The 24,207-nt window shown below is 38.0% G+C and overlaps 1 protein-coding gene across 1 annotated transcript in view; it reads right to left on the minus strand.

Moving 5' to 3' along the window:
* Positions 1–24,207, minus strand: part of asic4a (acid-sensing (proton-gated) ion channel family member 4a) — a 95,149-nt gene that overhangs the window by 7,624 nt on the left and 63,318 nt on the right. The window contains exons 2-9 of the mRNA XM_075479926.1: positions 11,105–11,249; positions 9,890–10,017; positions 9,607–9,760; positions 6,116–6,169; positions 2,987–3,140; positions 1,965–2,056; positions 1,183–1,262; positions 476–586 (exon numbers count right to left, since the gene is read on the minus strand). Of these exons, the coding sequence (XP_075336041.1) occupies positions 476–586; positions 1,183–1,262; positions 1,965–2,056; positions 2,987–3,140; positions 6,116–6,169; positions 9,607–9,760; positions 9,890–10,017; positions 11,105–11,249 (918 nt within the window). The remainder of the gene's footprint in view (positions 1–475; positions 587–1,182; positions 1,263–1,964; positions 2,057–2,986; positions 3,141–6,115; positions 6,170–9,606; positions 9,761–9,889; positions 10,018–11,104; positions 11,250–24,207) is intronic.

Here is a 24,207-nt window from a genome sequence, read left to right on the forward strand (position 1 = left end):
GTTGTCCGCTGAATACACCATGCAATTCAGTGACTAAAACAGTCAGTGTCCGCTGAAACAGTTTGGAGTGCCCACTGAGAAACCCTTTGGAAACCTCTGTTTGGTGTCTAAAACTGTTAAGTCAAATCTCTAACCATCTGTCATCGTTGCAATATGAAGACTAGAACTACAACACAGTTATGGTTAGATGCAAGATAAGAAATCTATTATCTGTCTATAGAAATTAGCAACATCAGAATTAAGTTGTACAAAAATAAATACGAGCTCCAGGGGAGGTTGTGCTTTGCAGAGTGGTTAAGACTAATTAAAAACATTACACTCTTCATAATTTCAGCGCTGGAAAAATATTAATTTTCTTCTCCCTTACTTCTCCCTTTGTTGTTTTCTAATGAATCTACAGTGCTGCAGGCTAACTTACAGAGTCAGCATGAAACCAGTGTAAGTGTAATTTGTTGCTCTGCAGTATGTATGATACCTTTGCCTTCATTTCCTCCAGACTCACTGTTGCAACAGTGCTGGTCGGCTGCTTTTTCTTCTTCTCCTCTTTCTGCGGCCTCAGCAGACGCTGTAGCCGGTGCTTGATCACCTGGTTTCACCGAGACCACAGCAGCAAGGAGGGTTAAAGAGCACAGATGGGGGAAGGAGACAAGAGGTGCAGGAGTGAGAAGAGACCATCTCACATAATGCGTGAGTTACATTCCTCCCTTCTGATTTGACTTTAATCATACATGTTTGGCAGTCAGCAGGCAGCTGGCTGCACAGCTCAGAGGGGATACAGATGAAGCAGGGGCTCGTTTCATGATCAGCTTTCGCAGCATGTCATGAGCACAGACCTCAGTGGATATAATGTTGTCCTGCCTGGGAATCAGCTACAACTTCACACATGCATATTAAGTGACAGAATCTGCACAGCCAGCCATGTTCTTTGATTTTCACCTTATTATGTGAAGGAAAGACGTGGCGGTATGTCAACATGATCAGTGGTAACATTAAAAAAAAAAAAAAAAAAGATTAATTTTGTCTAGAGGAAGAATAATGCAAAAAATGTTGGTAACAATAGTGTTTTCACTTAAATCCAGCAGGACAATAACTGTTAATTATCTCTAATTATACCACAGCTACTGCAGATCTGATTTCATGCTGTGATTGGTTGATGTGTGTGCGTCTGCATGGACACTGTACCTCATAGATGTAATCCAGTATTTCTAAGACTGTCAGGATGCTGGCTCCAATGAATAAGCCCATCTGTCCACCAATGTCACCTGAAAAGAAAGTGATTAAGTACCTAAGAAGATGCGCTATGACAGCTATACCAAGGCTGTTCCTATTTGCTTCAGTCAGTGGGGTTACATGGCACTGAAAGGATCGGATTATTGGCTAAATTACAATAAGACTGAGTTGTTCCTTATTTGAGCAAGGGTAATTATCCTTGGATATATGGTGGTGAATGAATCGAATCATAGGCACAAATCATGTCATACTCCGATACGATAGGTGGCGCTGTACCCATTTCAACTATTGCTAATAGAGCCACTTCCGGTTGACCGTTTCACCACCAACAACAACAACAACAAACTCAGGAATTCAAGGTATAAAATGGTGAACGAAGAGCAAGATGAAGCTATGTCCTTCTATATTTAGTTTGTGATGAGCTGGTTGTTGCACAAACGCGATGCACAACGGCGCATTCTCCATCGCGTTGTTTGTTTCTTTTTCCGACGGTGGCGACAACAACAGTAATATCGTCTCTTCCGACTTCCGGTTCACGACCCCGGGACAAAATCGCTAGCATGATTAAGGTGTCTACATGAACTTAATAACTCAGTCTTATTGTAATTTAGCCAATAATCCGATGCTTTCAGTGCCATGTAACCCCACTGACTGCTTAAAAGTACCACTGCTTCAACTCTCACTCCAGCAAGCCAAATATTCATTTAATAGGGGAAAACAGACAGAAATCTTACCTAATAAACCAGCAACATCATATGCTTTCTTTTGCTCAATTGTTTCAAAATTCAGAGCTTCAAAGAAGATATCCAACACCAGGAAATTGTCTCTGGAAAAAAAAAACAAGTCAAGCGTGAAAGACAAAAAGTGAGAAGCATCAGGGCTGCTTTTATAATGCACCACAAATAAAACACATGTTAAACAAATAAATCAAGTCATCTTTATGCACAGTGTAAGCTCATTATGATCTTTTGCCAGGCCTACAGTGCTTTGAATAGATCCAACTAGCTATTGTGAGATAATGAGGCCTTTCAGGGTTTAACTGAGATGAGAAGAACATGCATCGACAGCATGCTTATCGACTGCTACTCTTCCGTTTCGCCTGGGTTTAAAAAGTCTGGTGATATTAAATGTTGTGAGCCATCATGTGCTCTTTGGTTTAGGCATGTTTACCGTCTACCGTGTCCCTGATGATTAAACACTGAGAGGAATTACAGACTCACTGCGCTGAATTCATTCAAAATATCAGCAAGGGTTTCATAAAAAATATTGTAGAGCTTCATTAAAATTTAAAGCCTTGTAGCATTACACGTGTAGAAGTGATTTGATAACAATAGTCAAAATAATCAACTTATTCGAGAGCTTTCATAAAATTCACATGCTTTTCCTACTCCTGGTACTAATGTAATTATTGTCAAGATGTTTTATTTTGCACTAAATGGACAATTTGACAGATGAACAGCGCAGACAAAGAGTATTAAATCATCTTGATAACAGCAATAAACTTTGAATATTATAACACAATGCAGTAAATATGTACCGCTAATTCAATTCAATTAAAAAGATATGCATCGCCATACTATTACTAGACTATAAACATAGATTAAGGACTTCATGAAAATAGAATTGATTTTTGCTTATATCTATGGTTACCATAGTTATCACAGGCTGAAGGTCATGATTGATGGCCTTTAAACTGAACAACAACACTTCACCGCTCACAGGCGAATTAAATGTTGTTGTAGGTTCCCTGCCGTACCTGATGTAGTCCTCTGACTTGTCGTATTTCCTGGAAAGGTAGCGAGCCGAGCCTTTGCTGGGTATTTTGACCATGGAGAGCTCTTTACCGTAGCGGGTGAGATTACAAGGCGTCTCGCATGGACAGGTATCCCCACTGTTCTTCTGTAGCTGTGCTGCAAACAGAGGGGCAACAGGGGTTTGATAGATTTACACGTGGCCACTTTCAGTGCAGTGCAGTTGCCTTGACAGAGAGGCAAACATGATGCTGCGAGTCTAGAATAATGCAACGCCGCAAATCAGGTGACTGATCACAATCTTTTTCATACATAAATAAATCATTCTCTTTGAGAAGGAAAATGTCAGTTGGTGCAGCTGTGATGTTCTTTGTTCATTGTTTGTCATTTGCTTTTAAGTGTTCATTACAGCAGGGCCCCATCAGCCAACAGTTCATTTCACCATTGTAAACTAATATACAGGTTATAAACTCACTATGGCAACAGTTTTCAGGAGCACATTCTGTTAAATGTTAACACTCAAGATAATTTAAAAATGTTTAATTTACTAAATGGCTGTGGTGTATATACAACAGTACAATTTTGTACTGATATAGTAAAAATACTGCATATTTAACAGCTGATGCCAGCATGAGCCTCAAACATTATGCCAGCGCTCAGCAAAACGAAACAATATTACTGCCAACCAGCAAATCACTCTCAGTTAAAGGTCCAGTGTGTAGGATGTACTGACATCAAGTTGCATAAATTGTGAATTACAACCAACACCCCACCTCTAACCTCCTTTTCTGGGTGTGAAGAAAAAACAAAGAAAAACACAGTGGCTTTTAAAATCACCAAAGGTCTACTCTATGGGCAGCATATGATCCCTTCTTAGCCACTATAAGATGAAGATGCAACATGGTAAGGGGGTGGGAATGGTGACCTGATGAGCCTTTTTATATACATTACTTGTGCCAAGGTAAAGAAATCCTATTCTTCCTAATCTTATTTTCTAACCACTCTACATGTCTTTTACCATTATTTATTCAAATATCTTTTGTTATGTTGCTGTACACACAAATATCTCCTCTGATCCGTGCCGAAGTTTTAGACTGGGAGCAAAAGCACAGCCATCAACCGCTGTCTTCACACACCTCCCTGTGCCAATTCACCATCACAATCAATTAAGGTTCAAAATAGGACCAACTTACTAGGAGAACAAGTTCTATGAATTTTTGGAAGGGCTCTAAAATATTGACAGTATGCTGTTTGCCAATACATTTGTGTGTTTCAAGAATCATTCGTAAAATCATCTATAAAAGTTGTTTGGTAGGCCACGGCAGTTAAAAGTCAACTGTACCACACTATACTCAAAACACTAGACAAGAGATCCAAGACAGATTTTCAAACTAAATCATTCGAATTGTCAAAACAAACAAAAAGCACTATTTGTTGAGGTGTTCGCTCAATAATCGGAGCATTTGAAATAATTGCCCAAAATTTTTAAAAAGAAAATCAGCGTCGCTGTACTGTCCAAAGAAATTTTTAGTATTTCCACCTGACTTTCTCAGTTATACAATAATCAAAGACTAAAAAAACATTGCAACACAGTGGTGAACACTTAACATTCGAACAGGTCTCAAATTGTGAACAAAGAACCCTTTATGGTTCTTAATGCTTCGCTGCTTTTCTGCCAATCGGCTAACCTGAATTCTACACAGTAGTTTTAAAGACAGAAGCAAAGTGGGGGTGGGGGTGTTGAATTGGATGAGGAAAGGGAGTCCAAAACACAAAATATGATACACAAACAGGACTGAATCAAGCAGATAAAAAAAAACGTAAAAAGAAAAACAGAAAGAAAAAAGAAAAATATAGAATATCTATAACATTATACGAAAATCCCTGTCAGCCAGACCAGATATATTGTGGGACAAAAAATTTAATCCTAACAAATTTTCGTCCTTTACATTTGATGCAAGAGTCGTGACCCTGTGTTCCTCTATGTAGTTAGTTACATGTCAGGCGGCATAGAAAAAAACCTGTTAAAATGGGTGGACACAAATCAGTTGTTTCGAGACTGGATTGCTCTGCAATATTGCACGCAAACCACATGAATTCAACCAACTAATGTTGTTCAGAACATATTATCATGACGCAACACTCTTGCCATATTATCTAACAGTCAACTGTAGTAATAGTTCATAGCGATCCTGTGACAATATTTACTCATGAAATAAATGATGAAGTACACTAAGTGCTCCTGAGGACTTTTCATATGGCACCTTTCACCTAATTTGCATAAATCGCTTGCATTTGAACAAATACATATTTATGATCCTAACTCTAAAACAACACAGTGCTCACAGGAGAGTAAATGGCGTTTCTCTGTTTCTTTTTTAAAATTCTAAATGCATCCAGTCTAGACAAAAAAAACGGGTGGAGGGAGCACTGAAAGCAGCAATTATAATTTGATGATTTATTTATTTTAGAACTCTAACAATAAGGTTATTTGTATGCAGGAACACGATAGTATATATTCTGTCTGATGTGGGAACAAAACCCCCCTACAATATAAATATAGAAATTATACTTTAATATTTTACCTTTGATGGAGGGTGAATCTATTCACATGGTTTGATTCAGGAATATGAACTGTGAATATTGTCTATTGTTGTAAGATATATCTATGATCTCAGTCAGTCTTACTTTAAACAGGGTTTGAATTCAGTCACAAGAGATATAATTAAATTTCTGGCTCATTTGGATGAGAAATTATAATTGAGCCACGCCAATAATAATGGTCCTTTTTTGGGGTGGGGTTCTTTGAATTCAAGGTTCAGTGATGTTATCTGTTGTGAGAGGAGGGTGAGGTCAGAGCCAGGGGTGAGGATGGGTGTGGGGGGAGTGAAGTTATGCAGGAATGAAGCCCAGGTTTAATAATGACATTTTAACAAAAGAAGCAGGACAGCCATCAAGCTTTAAAGTCACTAAATCAGAATGAGGAAAAGTAATTTTTAAGATATCCAGCCTACCTCCAAGTATTTGTATAACAGGAAAAAAAAATCCTTATCGTATCAACTGATTGTGCTTCCATTTCCATTTGGGGGAGTCTTTTGTAATGAGAAAAGAAATGAAGGGAAATTGTTTCTTACCTAGTGCTTTGTCAACACAGTTGACTTTACTGGGAGGGCAGATATCTGCAGTTCCTGGAAAGGAAGAGCAGAATATGAGTCTGATCAATCTGAAACAAAATGATCAGTGACCTGTGTCTGCTGCAATGAGGAAGCATGGCTGTGAACAACGCTCTGCGGCTTATCATTTGTCACCAAATGAAGGCAGGTGCACCAAGGATGACTTCCATCCACATAACCTGAGCACATCTTGGTCGTCTGTCCTTGATTGCATGGAGAAATGGAGCATGCTGGCTCCACTCGTGAGGCATATTTAGAAAGTCTTTAAAAACCAATCAAGGAGGCACTTCCTTTGCAGAAAAACATACTGCCCAGGCCATTAATGACGGGTATTCATCAGCGGCACAATTAATTAGCAGAGGTTCGTTCGTCTGTCTGTAAAATCTTCATGGGGTTAATGTTTTGTGGAAGTCTGCTTTCCAGTTACAATGAAATGTTAATTTGTCACCCTGTGAAATAGTGTCTAGGGTGGGAGACATTCCTTTCAACTGTTCTGAATAGACCTTTATGATTCTAATTTTTTTCACAAAAAGTAGCACCAACCTGCTGTCATTTAAAGAAGCCCTCTTTAAATTTTAATCATCATTTAAAGTAATTCTTTTAAATTGCCCAGTCTCTCTTACTTTTAGGAAGTCTGAGTAACGGGGAAAAGCTGGTCTGTGTTTGCTGTCCACACATCAAGAACAAGAACAACTTAATGGATTTTTTGGGTAGTCACCCAAATATAGAAATAGACTGAAACACTGAAATATTTATCTTGGACCAGACAAATGTGGAAAAACACAATTTACCTCCTATCCCTCACTCTTTGAGAGTTATGACCTTTATAAATGACCACATGGTGGCACACACTCACTAAAAAAAAGTACTTTTTAGTCAAATTTTAAAGGTCTGAAACTGTTATGTAATAAACTGATAAAAAATAGACAAAGATGCATCTTACCAACAGATATCTGTTCACCTGTCAGCCTGTCTATCTGTGTTTGTCTTTTCAAACTGGATGTGTGTATTTCTGAGTGTGTATGGAACCGGAGGAACCTGAGTTGTCACTGTTGCTAACGCTCATAAACAAAGCAACTGTGACCACGTCTGTGGCATCACCAGTTTAGATGACATCTATTACAGTACAGTGGGCACATTTAGAAGTAAATATGAAAGCACCAAATAGAGAGACAAGTTCCACAAAACTAAGAAAAGACTAAAACCTGACCAATGTTGGATTTTGGGAACCAATGGATATACCAATTTTGAATGAGATGAAAATTCAAATATTGATTTATCGAATGATATTATCTTTGTACATTAATACAACATGGTGGTTGAGTATACTGAAAAGAAGAATGATTCTTAAAAAATAACAAACATCTTGGTTCACAAGAAGTTACTACTGCCAAAGAGGACAATACCAGCTTCAGAGGTCATGCTAAATGTTCTTGTGGTATTGTTCAAATATACCGACCTTACTGATAGATGCTGCTTCAGTTTGCGTATTCCAAAAAAAAAGCCAACAACAAGTTATAATATAAGTTATAACAGTAGGTGTTAGCCTTTGTTGGCCACTTATTAAAGAAAATAATAAATAATCTTGGCATAAATCAAGAGAATAAACACATCTCCACGCCTCAATGCACACACTGTGCGACACCAAGAAAAGTGGTCTAAGTAAAGAGAAACATAAAAGGTTGCTGGATATCAGCCAGTGTGTTGGGGAAGTTAACGATTTTAAATTGAGCCTGTACCTGTCTAACCTCAGAACCACATCATTTATATTTCTCAACATGATGTAGAATTTCCTGTGTCGAGGCCAATCCAATTCAGCTGCAGTATGATGGGGTTAAATTTGGATGAAGACTTTCTGCTTCCAATCAATTGCGTCATTCTTATTTATTCAGTTAGGGGGTGTCAGCTGCACTGTGAAATGCATACACTGTAAGTTTCCTGCCTTATTTGTCAACGCTCTCACCCTCAACGTGCCTGTTAGCCACATCAGTCAAACAGCTTGCATTCAGTGACTCAGCTCTTTGACTTCCTGCACTCGAGCTGTGATGACGCATACACACTTGGTGAGTTCAAACATCTCTCTTTGTGTTTGTCAGACTGAACTCTTCAACATATCAATACACTGAGCGAGAGGACAGCTTAAATGGTGTTACAACAGTAATCAGTGTTCTCGCCGAAAGATGATCATCTTGAGAGATTTAAATTTGTATCACATCTCAGTAGTCATCTGATTTATTGCCATGAAGTTTTGTAACAACATTCATTCTTTCCAGAGGACATATGCTACTGATTTTGACAACCCTTTGATTTTTAAGTCGCCACCACCCTGTGAATAGACCGAAATGAACTGGATGTAGACAGCCTACCCATTATGATGAATTATTGTAACTTTGATGATGCCTTTACTCTACATGTAGTTTCATCATTATTTCTTAAATGGTTTATGACCACATCAGTGAAAAACCAATGACATTCCCATCAACATCAGATATGCTTTGAAAGTGCTTCTAAGAAATAAGTATCGACATGCTAACATGCTTAACCAAGATGGTAATTATGGTTACAGATTAAAGCTGATAAATATCAGTATGTTCAAGAATTTATTTTGTGCCAAAAGGACAGCTATGCATAAGAAGTGCCTCATGGGGCCACAAATATGGGTTCAAACTCTTGTCACGATTATACACCATCAATAATACATCTCAGCTATTTATTACAGCATAAATTGTTCCCTGTAACAATTATAATGCTAACAATAATAATAGCTTAAATTGCAATGAGCTGCATTTTTAAAAGTTGTTTCTAAAATGACATTATTTCAGTAAAAGTCCAAATAATGCATTACATACAACAATCCTTTGTGCAGTTTTGCAAGCCATGTGCCAGTGGAAACCAAATGCAAGAAAAACCAAGACCAGTAATGGTAATCAGTCATAGGAAAATAAGGACGGCTACAGGGAGACAACAGAGCAACTCTAAAACAGATTTATATGGATGAGCTACTGGATCCAAAACTCATTGAGAGTTGAGTCTGACAGGTCAGTAGCCAGAGAGCTGGCAGCACTGCTGAAGAGAATCTCACTCCAGATATCAAGCATTGGAGTCAGGAGTGTGGCAGCCCAGTTATACCTGTGTGGGAATGATTCAAGTGGGTCAAAAATAATGACTTGTTTAGCAAATCTCATGTAAATATAGACCTGACTGGTAGTTTTTGAAATATACAATACTGTTCTATTTTTAAAGAAAGGAAGGAGAATTTTAGAATACACTCTGTTGGTGTTTATTTCCCCCACTCTGTGCATTTATTTATTGTGTTTATGCTATTTCGTGACCTTTAGGCAGCCTCATGACTACAAATAAAGGATCAGTGTTCATCTGTTTTTAAGTTATTACAGTGGACAGTTCTGCATCACTGTTCTTTGTTTAAAGATAAGGTAAAGCAGTGATCTTACCAGGCATGTGCACCATCCTGCACTTGCACACTCTCAGGACCTCGTTGGTCTCGCAGAGCAAGCGACAGGCGCTGATACTGTATGTGTCATATCCTGGGAACTTCTCCTTGCTGGTGGAGCGGCAGTTCCCCCAGGGCTGGGGCAGGTAGGTCAGCTAGGCACACAGAGATTTATTAGATGCCAGACTGACCCACTGGGGATGAACTGTTGTGAACAGCACAGTCAAACAGTGGTGGTGGTCGGAGGGTGGAAAGGGACGTGTGCTGAGATGAAGAAGACCTACCCTCTGCTCCTGACATGAAACAAAGGTCTGGAAACCCGGGGAGACACCGAAGCCCAGCTGGTGAATGTAGGGAGGCTCATCCTGACTGTGGATCTGAACTCGAATACCGGCCTCCAGGGACGTCTCATCTTCATGTCAGGATGAAACAGAGCACAAGCACAGAACGGTGCAAAGGGAGAGTACAAGGGGATTTCAGATCAGTGTGTCATCTGACAGCTTGACTTAGTTTGATGCTAACTGCGAACCCCATTTCAGTCTTGTTTAAAAAATAAGTCTGCTGGGATTATTAATATTATGTGGCAGAGACAGGGTATTTTATTAAGGGATTCCCCTTCTTCAAATCAAATTTTTCAGGTGTAGCAAAGCAATCTGAAAACACACTTTTTAGAATTGTGTCAAAAAGATAATACACCTTCTTTCAGTTCAAAGTTTTTTATGTATTGGGCCTTAACCTCAACCTAGATAACCTCAGATGAACAACACCACATGAAATAGAAATGAAATTGAAGTTTTGTTGAAATTCATTCAACAAAACCTAAGCTGAAATGCACAAGCATTGTTACTGCTTCCATAAGACTTAAGCGAGAAAGAAATGCTGCCAATTAAATGTTGTTGATGAATTGATCATCAGCAAGTGTGAAGACTTCAGCAAAAGCAGAAGTTTTGACAGTTTGTGGATCTGGTGTGTGTTAACAAAACGGCAAGAAGGAAAGATATCAGCAATGATCTTTAAGAGGCAGTTGTTGCTGTGCATCTATCTGGGATTAGTTATAAGGTCATTCCAAAGAATTTGGAGTCCATCATTACAGTGAGAAAGATTATTCACCAACTGAAAGACCTTAACAAACAAACAACAACAAAAAAATATCTCTACAGGCCTCAGTTAACTTTGTAAATATTAAACTTCATGACATTATAATTAGTAAAAGACTGAACAAGCATGGTTTGTTTGGAAGACTTCTGCTTAGATTTATTAAAAACAGTGTAATAAGTCATGTGCGATTGTTAACCTGAGGCTCTATTGACCTAGTTTTCAGACCCAGTAAAGGTGATGTGATTTTCTTTTGTCCTGACATGCAAAAGCCTCCAAAATGAAAGAGGGTGTGCTCTATTGCAAAGTGAATGTCGGTAGTTTTGGATTTAAACTGCAACAGAGGTACCTTATGCTGTGGAATAGGAGAGGATTACAATAAACAAAATGGTTCTGAGGCTTACTTGTCTCTCTCCAGATGGGGAGATACTCATCCTGCTGGATATCCAACATGATCTCCAGACCATTTCCCATTCCGCCCTGCTTGGTTTTCCTAGACGTAGTCTTGTTGCCATTAAAAGTGTAGCATTTCCCATATCTGGTGTAAACCTGGGAGAAGACAGATTCATATCATGAGCATCACCGTAAACATGACAAAGTCCACACGCTGGATGTGACAAGTTGTGCATGGAAATGAGAACTGCAGCGGTATGGAGCAAAAAATAAACAAACAAGCAGAGTCTCTGCCTGGATGAGCCGCCGAGTATTACCCACACATCTCTGGATGCAGTTTGCTGTCCCTCCTGAACTTAGATAAGCTGTATTTGAATCTATTTCTAACATACAATGCTGCTTAATCGTATCACCAAGGCACCATATTATCAAAAGCCTCGAGAGATTCTTTCACTTCTCTTCAAAAGAAAACAAAACACATTAAGGGAGTGCCTGGTGTAAAAAATCTATCAGCTATTAGGGGAGCCGTGTCTGTGGAAATACATCATCTCTTTGTTTATACCTCTCATCTAAACTGCTGCAGTGACAAAACATATCTTGCTTACACTCAATTTAACTGTAATCTCCTTAGAGTTTTAAAGGGACAAACAGTAATCAAATTGTTAACAAAGAGGTGCTGTGGTACCACCACAGAGATACAGGAAAAATACAGGATGGGATCCGGCAAGCAGCACAGTGCCAAACATTCAATCAACAAAATAGATGCCGTGTGTATCTTCTTATCACGATTAAAGTTGGTTAGAGTCCAGCAGTTGATTGTTATGAAAGTGTATTCAGTTGAGCATTTGCGCAATTCCGTCACTGGACTGTGAAGGTAGTTTTGGAGCTTCACAATCACAACAAGGTGTGCCAGGTGTCCAACTTCGGATTTCTCAACACAATGAAGCAGTGTGTGTCAGGCTCTAACAACAGCAGTACTGACCTTTAAAGAGAGTGGAGCACAATACTTTTTCTATAGCCACTGAAACGCAAAAAAAGACAAAAGAAGTGGACGGAATCATGTAAATTGTCTATTTACAGGCGAAAAGATAACTTACATGTGAGCAAATGCAGCAAACATTACCTGGATTGTGTTACTTCCAGTCAGATCTTTTTCATAATTTACATATTCAAATAGATTTTTTTATTTGGCTATATGGATTCCAATCAATTTTGCACTATGTCTATCTTTGTACAATTATGCATAATCTTCAGGCAAGAGATACAAATACAAAAAGGTTTCTTGTTCATGTCGTCTTATTGAAGAGCCATATTCGTGATTGAGTTTTGGTTGGGAGCTTGCATGTAAACATTTAGTGTAGAGTAAGAGGATTCAAACCACATTTTAGCCCTCTCACACCAGAAAATATATTGTGTACATTTGTACTTGTCTTAAACTCATGAGTCTGGGGGGCGGTCAACATAGGACAACACTTTTTTCAGTTCCCTGTTTTTTTGGTGATTTTATATTCATGAAAACATTTTGTGTATAAATGTGCTTGTGTTGTATGAATGACTGCCAATTAATGTTGTCTTTAAGGAGGAGCTTCCAGCATTAACCCTGGAATAGAAGCTCCTTGCGAGCGATGTGTGCAGCATGGGCCTGGAAAGGCAGCAGTTCTAGTTGGTTCATTTTGATGACTTTTGTAGTTAGTTTCCTTAATTTTCTTCTATTTGTTTTTTCACTCTATAATGTACCTTTGCACGACTGCACGTCACTTTAATTTGTTCTCCGATGGACAAAATAAAAATCAAGCACCAGCTGAGGTCTTGAGTCGAGCCTCCTCTCTCCACCACCAAATCCTACAATCGGTATTTGTTATCCATTATTCAAATATCACTTAGCTACATGAGAAACCATGAAGAATAATCATCAGATTGTAGATAATAGATTCACACATTGTGGGGATGCTGACCTTTTCTCCTGAACTACAATGAAAACATGTTTTGAAGTTACTTCATTTTAAAGAAAGTCATCTGGAGGAGCTCTAATCATGAACTTGGTAGCTACTGCTAATAAAAACATGGTGATGCCTCAAGAGGGACACACTATCCAGAGGAAACGCTTGCCTTCTGAATAACAAATCTATTGTGTGTTATTAACATTGCACAGAAAAGTAATCCATGGAATTTATTTTGTTCAAACATCTTCTAAAAGAGGACAGTGACGAAGGTATTAAAGCTCTGGAAATCACACGACATGAGAGGTCAATAGACATTGGAGATATGACAGTGACTTTACAAACAAAATGAATACACAGCCGACAGATCTTAAAAGGGACACTGATGGTATCAGCATTCACAGAAACACAGATGTCTGTGCTCTGACTTTGATTTTAGTTTGATCCACCTAATAAGTGCTATGATGTCTAAATAAGGGACAAGGGCGGAACAACACAAGCTCTCATTTAGAGACCACAGGGTGTATCCACATCTGAGATGGCTGAACAGCAAATCAAAGTCACTGTTATGGGATTTAGTCAAGTAATTCTATGGAACACTGGGCAATTTTGCAACATCCACAACAGTGATTAGAGTCAGAGACGAGTACAGTTTAAAAGCTGCTGTGCAGAAATACGGTTGTATTTTATGCAGTAATAGACCCCTGGGCCTTTGATCTTGGCATTTCTGCATGCTTGGTGTGTGTGTTTGTGTGTGTGTCTTTAAATAAATCACAAATGGCAACTCTAAAAGTCAGTCTTGTTTGGTAGAGAAATGGCTGACAATTATAGATTTCAGCTGTGGCCTTAATGTGGTACACTTGGGTTTAAGTTAGTTCTGACAGCCACTTTGCATTTTTGTAAATTGCAGCATCTTGTTCGAAGAAGTGATTAGAAAATAGGAGGTGACGAAGGAGAGAGGGTTCAAATACTAAAGTCTGACTTTTGACTGACATGTGCTATTAGGTTGAAATGATTTAATCTCTATTTGGCTGGCGCTGAGGAGGTAAGCTGCACTTATCATTGATTCCCCGCCTCCACACGGGTTCATTGACACACTTAAGCCTCAACTGGCAGTCTTTATCTGATGAAGCAAGCAACTGAGGCAAAGGAGGATTTCACTTCAGAGAAGCTCAAAACACCCTAACCAAGTGCCTGGGTTCCGCTCTAAAACTTCTGGCTCCAAAGGACGCTGGTGTGTTCACAAATGATATCCCCAGAGAGTGTGGGGAAATTTTCCCATCACCTCACCCCGGAAAATGGTTGTTGGCAGAGCTTCCTGGTTTATTTCTCGGCTATTGAACCTTCCTCCTTCAGCTCTCTCTGCATCAACAATGTGATTGATGGAGCATTTTTCTCCTGTTACATCTTGCATCAAATTTAGCAAAGGTAACAGGACTGACTTAAGCAAATCCCAAGGGAAGACTTGGCACAGTTGTGAGGGAGCCGAAACAGAGCAGCTGCATGGTAAAAAGAAATGATCTATTGTATTCTTATGATTAAATCAAGAACTAACTATAATAGAGCATTGTTCACTTTGTTGACACTCGGAGGCCTGAAACAACATCATTTTGAATGCCAGTCTTTCACATGGTAATGAAACATTGATCTTACTCAATGTACCCAGTATTATTTGTTCTCACCCATTTTGTTCTGTAACGTGCACACCACATTTATCTATTAAGTCTCTGTTTTTATAAGATTGCAATTCTACAATTCAAGGATGGATTTTTCCAACCATAAACAAAAGGTCCCTCTCTGCTGTGAGGCGAGGAAGTAAAGTCGTTATGTAACTGAGTTAAACTAGCAAGCTCAACTTTTAGTTGCAGTCTCTACATTATTCTCACATGATCCATATTTCATAATAAATCTGTTTTTTCAAATTACCACCATTAAACTAATGTTTATAACAACCTATCAATGAACACGTTTAGAAATAATATCCGCAGCAGCTGGTTTATGTGCTTCTGTAAGATATAATAAATCTGCCATGTGCAGCTTTCCGTGTGCTCTGTACACGATGAGCACTTAACATTTTATATATATACATAATGTAGACATTGGGTACTTTCTTATTTGACCCCAGGGATTTGCTATTCCTACTTCCACCTGTTGTGTAACACTGACTGAAATCTTGCCCTTCTTGCAGGAAGGACTCCTCTCTTTCTAAACATTCTCCCCTTTTTCTGTGTTTTTTTTCCCCTTTCGTTAAGGATAGACATTGTATGTAAATAATATAAAGGCTTTGAAATATATTTGACTCTGGGCAACAAAAATAAAGCTGGCTAAAATTGGCCAGACCGGACTCTATAAGCGTAAATGCATCAAAATGAAGCCTTTCTCCATATTGGCAACATACTTCTGGAGGGATGCCTGAATTCATGACATTTGCATATATTGTACCCCTCTCACCAATTACGATGCCACTGCCTTAAATCTCAATTCATCACGTCTTTTGCTTGAGTTTTCCTCCTCAAGTGCCTGTTTCATTCTCCATCTTTCCATGCTAAAAGCTTTAAGAGACCAAGCCCTTACCATGTAATTCATAAGCCCTGGTGGGCTAAACCTTTAAACACCCTCTTTATGGCTGTGATCTGACAGTCCTAACTTTTCCTTTTAAAAAACCTGCAGAGATCACTTCAGTGCTTCACCAGAGGACATCCATTTCCAGGCAGGCTGCATGTCATGGGTGCCTCTCTGAGTATAAGAAGGAAGGATTTGAATTCATTTACACAGGGTGGTAGCAAGTATGAGAGCACTGATTGGCAGATGAAAACCATTAAGGCCGGCTCATGAAGGTTTAAGGTTGACACAGAGTGTTTCTTGATTTAATGCCTTCATTACAACATCCCAGCAGTAAGACCTGAATCACAATGTGAAATAAACTGAATATTTACATTCCATTTCGAGTGTTTTTCCACAACCAATGTGCATCAGGGCTGCCAGTCAAAGGACTGCGCTGCAAAAATGTTATCAAAGATGTTTCCCTCTAAAGACCAGACTACACTGTAACAAAATGCTGTAAAAAAACGGTGAAAATGGAACAGTATTTAACTGTGTTTTATTAAAACAGTACCATACCATATAATACAATGCATTCTGGGCAATATTTTCTCTTTCTCTTGAAATACTGTTATATACTGTGCTGTAGCATTGCACTCTGGGAATGATCTCGGATTTAACGGTTAGAAGGCTCTGCTGTAGCAGAATTTTACCGTATTTCTCGGGCACACATTGACATGTGGAAGCAAACGTTTCTTTTCAACGGATATCCAGCTTAATCTGCACTTTCTGAGCACATCCCTAGGTAAGTGAAAAGTCATTGAATCCGTCTTGCAATGTTCTTTAACCTTTTTACATTTTTTTTTTAGCTAACTTTAACACATTCGACTTGTAATCAGGGTTGTTTTAATTCTTCTTCACGTCCGTGGTTGGAGAGCTAATAGCATAAAATAGCTATAGGCTATTTGAAAGGAAAAAGAAAATGGGTTAGGGTTGCTAATGTACCAACCAGTTGGATAAGTTTTCACGAAAGTTAATCAAACATTAACGTGAACGTTTACAGTCCTGAGTGAAGCATATTACTTATGTCTGTCTAATTGATGTTCATTACGCGGTAACTTGAGTCAGTTGAGCTATCCGAAACATTTTCTTTCTATTCGATTAATACTTATCATGCAGTGGTAAATCAGCTTGAAACTTATGCTGACTTGGTATTTTATTGCTGTTGATTCTTACACGTTTTAACAAGTTTGTCGTCACTTAAAGAGTTTTTCTGTTACGTTTTCATCTATATGTTTGCTTTGAAAATATTCCCATGTCAGGTCTGTACTAGTGAATGTGCCACTGTATTCACATATGTAAGACACATGAGAATTCATTGCAATATTCCAAAACTGTTTTTTTTTTTTACAAAGTACAAAAAGAGCATGCTCATTGTGATTGATGATAGTGAGGAGGGACTGATTGTGGGTAAAATTAAAGTAATACTCATCCACATAAATTCAACTGTACATTTTATTGTTGAGAAATATCTTGCTGTGCGTGTACCCAGTATGGGTGTTTATTGTCTTTCACAACGTCAGAAAAGTTACTGCTGTGTTAATCAGAATAACTTGCGTGATTACTATCCTTTGCCTGAATACACTGCTGGTGGCATAGCGTTGATAGTTCTTCACCATTCTATCCTTTTATTGTAGAACCATGTCAACTTTGGGTGAGCAAATTCAGAGCATCATCCTCAAGGCATTGCCAAATATTTCTTAAGAGACTCAAATGCAACTAAATTCAAGGCTCCAGGATTCTGGCTTAGAATCAAAAGAAGACTTGAAATATGTGCAGCAGAAGAACATTGCAGACCTCCTGCCTGTTATTCAGCTCCGGAAGCTGTTGGATGCATTTAAAACAGGTAATTTTTCTGCTTAAAATTTGTATCAGAAACATGATGGAGTAGAGTAATATATTTGAGCTGTGTTAAGTGTTAGAAGTCAAAATGTTTTGGCAATCATGACCTTTTTTTGCTACTTTTGGTTTAAGAGACAGAGATGGTTACTCTCGATCTTCAAGTTTCTCCAAGCTTCATACTTCATAGCTCATTTTCAGCTTCTTACAGATCTTGATGTACTGCGTCTACTTGAGCTTGCCATGGTGGAATGTGGGAGAGCAATTGTAGAATACTTCCGGAACAAACCCACAAACAAAGATGTCCAAGATGTTGTCTCCCAGGGTGAAGATACAGAGATGGCCCTCCATGTTGTCCAGCTACTGATGGCCCACTTCAAAGAGAGCACAGATGGGCTCATTCTTCCTGCAGATGTTAGTTTTTTCATACTTTTTATTCATATTCATTACAATTGTTGACATTTATCATAATATAAAACTAATGTTTTCACCTTTGTTTTAATTGTTTGTGCTTTACAGCCATCTGCTACAGTTGCTGATGTTGAGAGGACCCTCACTCTGCCATCGACACCCCGTCTAGTACTGCTTGGTATGTGTTCAGTAAATTAACTTTTTAAAAAATTCAAAAGTCATTGGCCACCATCAGATTTGTAGTTATCCTGGAGACTTTTTAAAATTTTGATAAAATGTGATAAATAAATAAGAATGGTGAACTTTGCTACAAAAAATAATCTGAATATGGCCCATGACTTTTGCAGAATACTGAACATGCACACCAGATGAGCTCATCTGGTTGACTGTATTACATCCAACTAATAATGATTTTTCAAGAAAGATAATTAAGACGTGGCTGTATGGTGGAGTAGTAGTTATCGCTGTCCCGTCACAACTTGACAATTTCTTCTTCAAATCTTGGCCTGGTTCTTTGTCTGTGCAATTTACATTCCTTGCCAGCATGTGTTCTCATTGGGTAAACTGGCTTCTTCTCAACGATGGATAATTTAACACATAGATGGTAAATTATTTTTTCATTCTAAATGATTTTGTCTTTGGATTATAAAAAATCAGTCCATCCATCCATCTTCTATACCCACAATCCAATTCAGGGTTGCAGGGGCGGCTGGAGCTTATCCCAGCTGTCATTGGAGAAGCTGGTACACCCTGGTCACCAGTCCATCATTTCATTACATTACGGTCATTTTGCAGACGCTTTTATCCAAAGCGACTTACAATAAGTGCGTTCAACATCGGTAGGCAAAAGAACTTTAGGTCACAAGAAATCATAAGTGCATTTCCTTCCAATACCAAACAGCTAAGAGCATAACTAGTGCTAGAGTAAGTGCGATAAGTCAGATACCTCAGCCTCTCACCAACTGCACACCAGTCACAGCGGGGTGGGGATGCAAACCCTGGTTCGGGTAGGGGAAGAAATAAAAGAGGTAAGAAAAGCAGGAATGGGATTCAAACCCTGGTTCGGGTAGGGGGTAATGAAAATATAGAGGGTGCCAGTGGTGGAGGAAACAATAAGTGCGTAAGGAACTAGGACTGAGCCACACAGAGACGAATGAGAGACAACCATGCAAACTCACTCCTAAAACTGCATTTTGCGATGCAATTTTTTTGGTCATTCACACCCTCTTCCTGTGAGGCGACGGTGCTAACCACCACACAACTGTGCAGCCACTTAGAATTATTGTTATTTTTTAAATTAAAATTATTCTTGATTTTAAATTTCAGGTGGGAAAGAGCGTTTAACAGCTGGATGCTGGATGATCAGCGTTGACAGTCACATCATATATGAGGGAATTCAGCCCACATTTGTTACAGGGCTTGCCACACTGTTTTCAGCGTACTAGATCTTTAACCTACAGTATCAAGAAGAGGCTGTCTGTACGCTTGAATTCATTCAGAGGTAAGACCTGTATTGTTCATTTATGTTTTTATTTTTCAGAAAATGCATTTGAATACTGAATTCATCATTTGTTTTCAAATACCAATCTTTCATTTCTATCCAAATGCTAAACTCACACTGCTGTTTTTTTTTGGTTTTTTTAGACGTTTTATTGGCATAAACCCAGAGAGAGGGACCAAAGCTACCCTGGGCAAGATCATCTCCAAGAAGACAGGGAAAGTCGTACAGAAGAAGACAGTCACTGTCAACCCCCGTGTTTCAACTCTACTGAAGAACCTCATTGACTTTGAGTGGAATTTCATAGGTCAGTGAGAACTCAGTAACAAGGCTCTTTTTTGTTTTTGTTTTGTCACAATTTGATTTGATAAGCTGAAAAGCCTTTTAAGGGACTATAAATTGAATTAAGAAAGCAACTTGTGCGACTTGTTTGTTTCTATAGGGTGTGATCTCTTTTGTATTTTAAATTGTGTTGGCAAATTTAAGGTTAGCAGAACTGTGGCATACCATTATTTCTGTTATAGAAGATTCAGAGCCTCATTTTATGTTTTATGCTGACTTATTTGGTGAATATGAAAAAAGCCTGTTTTGAAAGGTTGATTTAAGTTGAGTAAAGGGGTTTGTTATGCAGTCTGCACTTAATTTATGTCTACCTTTAAATTCAAAAGTAAAAAGAAAATTTCACATTTTTTATTTTACAGAATGTGATGTTTTTGTGCAATAAGTTCTGCAAAGAAAGAGCATTTTCTATTGAAAATGCAACAGTTACATTTTCATTTGTCACTTTTTTAATTTTATTTTTTAGTTTCATTGAGTGATAACAGTAATCTTGTCTGTGCATCTTAAATTTTAAAATGGAATTTTGGATAATGGAAAAATTGAATAATTTTGGAAATATGGACAATTTTGAAGGAAATAATGGCCATTTCTTTTTAGCATGGCTTTCCTTTTTTATAAAAGGTCAATATGATTTGTTTGTATCGACAAATCTTTCTGTTGGTGATCCTTTGTTGAATAAATGTTCACACATCGATCTTGCATTTTTAAGTTTATTCTTTTAGACTGTTGCTGCATGGAAGTTATCTATAAGCTCATGGCTAAATGGCACTGTTGATAACAACAATTTAAACTGTATGAAAAAAAAATTGGGATTGTGCAATACCTAATTTTAGTATATTGCATTACAACAGTAATAAACTGTCAATAAAGGTTACAGTAAGTATGCTGTAAATAAATGGTAAATTACTGGCAACCCAGCTGCCAGTAACCTACTGTAACTGCAAGAAAATACAGTAATACGCTGTAATTCACCAAATTCTGTTTAAACAGTAACATACTGTAAATATGATAACAGTAAGAGTACCGTAAAATAACAGTATATTGCTGGCAACCCTGCTGCCAGTAATTTACTGTAAATATACAAGACAATTTGTTACAGTGTAGGACAGAGAAGGTAGTGATCCAAATTTTATCCAAATTAATGTTTGGCTTTGTACAATGCTTTATGTGCAACGATTTGTTTAATACGTGTGTCAGCCTCATAACTGGAACAGCCAAATGAGTTAAAATATTTCTTGGGTAAGGTGATGATAAAAGTGCATGGTATAGAATAATCGTATCGAATCACCTCATGTCAAATTGTACCTTGTTGTATTTTGAGCATCATTTCATGTTATGAATTGTATTGATCCATGCTGTCTCATACTGTATAGTATTAAATCCTGTTGGTTCATCCTGTATGATAATATGTAGTGCCGCGTGGTTTCATAGTACAGGAGAGCATAGCAAAATCAAAACAAAATCAAATCAAATTTATTTGTATAGCACATTTCATGTACAAACAGTTCAAAGTGCTTTACATAAAATAAAAGCATTGCAGCAGGGAGTGGAAGAAGCATTAAAAATACGTAAAAGAATATAAAGAGAAACAAATAAAATAATTTAAATGAATTTAAAAACAAGCAATAATCCAGATAAATTAAAAGATATCATGCAGATTTCATGCATAGACACATGAGAAAAGAAATGTTTTAAACCTGGATTTAAAAATGTTTACATTTGGTGAGAGTTTAATCTCCACTGGCAGTTTGTTCCACTTGTTTGCAGCACAACAGCTAAATGCTGCTTCTCCGAAAGAAAATGTATTGTCTCTTGATTTAATCATTCAATTTATAGTCTTTGCGATGTTGTTTTTAGTAAATGCCAATAATATGTTAGACTAAATGACTAGTTAAATCTTAGAGAACAAAAATGGCCAAAAAACACAAGTGAGCATGTGGAAGCATTATGATAAAATAGAAAAACAAAGAGTTTTTTTTTTACACACAGAACACAAATGTTCTCATGTTTTGCGATGGTCAAAGGGTAAAGCGTGCTTGATAAGACTTCAGGTAAACCACTCGCTTCCCTCTAAAGTTTAGAGTCTAAACTGTTGCTGTAAACAGCCTTTGGAAGGCAGTCTAAAAATGTAATGTCTTCTTTACTTGGAACTCAAAGAATGTGAGGAATGAGTTCTCAAAAATGAAAAAGAAAAGGTACAATTCGTTATGTTTAAGTGTCAAACACAAAGCCGGCAAATCCTGTTTTGATGTGTCTGATATTTTTTCATTCAAAACTTCCATTTGGTTCTCCTACACAAAAAAATGCACTGTGAAGGGACCATTTTCTTTTCCCACAATTGCAGCAAACAGTTTGTTTCAATGCCACACTGGACAGTGTGTAATTTCTTGCAAGCAGCTGATGAAAAAGAATAGTTAAGTGCAGTCATATCTTGATGGGGATGGGATCTACTCTACTAAATGATGCAGGAAGAGAAAAAAGATCGACCTTACGCCTATTAACACTTTTTTAGCAGTTCTCTATCTATCATGTAGCTGGCTTCTACTTGTAAAAAGAAAACATAAATAAACAAAAGCTTGTGTTTGGGAAAACCAACAAAAAATAATTTCCCCCCATATCCTGACTGTGTTTTTAACATTGAGCAACAGAAGAATCACATTTTATTGTTTTGTTTTCGTTTATTAATCAATAGGGTGACAACTTAATGTCTGGTGTGCCACAATTTTTTCTCACTAAATTGCTGAACTTTGCTGCCTCTTTTAACACAATATATGCTTATGTCAAATTTAATTTATATTCCGGAGGCTTTGTGATACATTGGACATTTTCTCCATAAAGTGTGAACTCTACTCTCTATCTGAAATCCAGCTAAAAAATCTCTTCAAATATCTGCCATCATTAGACTATACAATCATTCCACCAATGCGACAACCTTCAGGGGCCTTCAGAAGTCAAGGCAAACATCAGCTGGGATTTTAGACATTTCTACCTCGAGATTAAGACAGAAAAATGATGGAGCTGAACTCAGAGAACATGTTTGCTAAACTGCCACAAAGTGATGAGATCTCAGTGCCAAGGGTGTCCTCTTCTCATGTGCAGTGGATTAGATGCATGATTTAAAAAAAAGTCCTCAATGAAATGTCATGAGTTACTTTAATCATGGGTCAGAGCTTTAAGATATCAAGTCTGGCTCTGCCATAACCCCCATGTCACATGTGTATGAGCATCACAGTTCGACTGAACAGACACGAAACACAGACACAAAGCCCAAATATTGCAGCGGCACGTGGGGCTCACATGTTTTGCACCATTAACCTCCATTTCACCTTTCCGTATCTCTAGATTGCAATTCAAAACATTACCATTCCAACCTTCATTACACAACTGAGTGTCAGGATCCCAGTGGAAGTTTAACACAGTCATTCGAGTGAGGTAAATACTCTGCATACTCTGAGGTTGGGCTGAATAAAATGTTTAGTAATTGTGATCATTTCTCCAATGGAATGTAAATCCACATCTTCTGAGTCTTGAGAGACACCTTTTTTTTTTTCACAGATTTTTTTATTACCACTGTGGCAGGTTTACATAATAATAGGACGGCGTCTATTTATGGCTTGAGTTTCCACAAGGTCTGTGTGAAATAAATTTGGTCAACCTTACCAGTATGTAAACAACCACTGGCTTTGTCTTGGCTACCATATCTGTAACTTCCAAGACTGAAGGCGCCATTTATGCATGGGCCTGGATTAATCTTCTGTCAAAAAACAACACACCACACAAGTGAGACGAGGAACAGAAGAACAACATGGACGCTTGTCTTGAGGATAGTTAATGTCATGCACACCTCTACAATGGAACGTAGATGGATTGTAAACATGAGAGGCGTGAGCACAGGTGACCCAAAATACAGTAAAGGAGCACATGTAAATCAAAAATTTGCAGAGGCAAACAAAAAATCAGTCATTTAAACCAGGTTGTGCAGGTTGTGAAATATTGATTGGCCACTGACACGATTTATACTGTTATTTTCATACCACTGGACTCAAAAATATCTCCGCAGACCAAGGGAGTGTCGCTGCATTTCGTCAGATAGTCACAAACAGACTGTTGCAAAACATTAAGCGGGAAAAAAAACTCCACACTCTGGAGGATGGAGTGGTTGGAAGATGGCGATATACTGGCAAGTGGAAGAGCCAAGATCGAGTCTCATGCTCACGACTCATCTTTCCAAATAACTTGGTTTGGACTAGATGATAAAAACAACTTGGTTAAGGTTTGGAAAACATCTTACGTGAAAGCGACAGTGTAATAATATTAATAATATATTGTATCAAAATGCTTAAAAAACACACAAATGCGCACAAACCAGAACCACGAACAAACTAGATGTCCTCTTGAAATGTATAACTTTGAAAGCTGTACTAGCTGGCATGAAAAAAATACAGTTTTTATCTTCATAAGCAAAAAATGTAAAGTTTTCTGTCTT

This window comes from Odontesthes bonariensis, chromosome 12 (genome assembly GCF_027942865.1).
Source record: "Odontesthes bonariensis isolate fOdoBon6 chromosome 12, fOdoBon6.hap1, whole genome shotgun sequence".
In the NCBI taxonomy this organism is placed as follows: Eukaryota; Metazoa; Chordata; class Actinopteri; order Atheriniformes; family Atherinopsidae; genus Odontesthes; species Odontesthes bonariensis.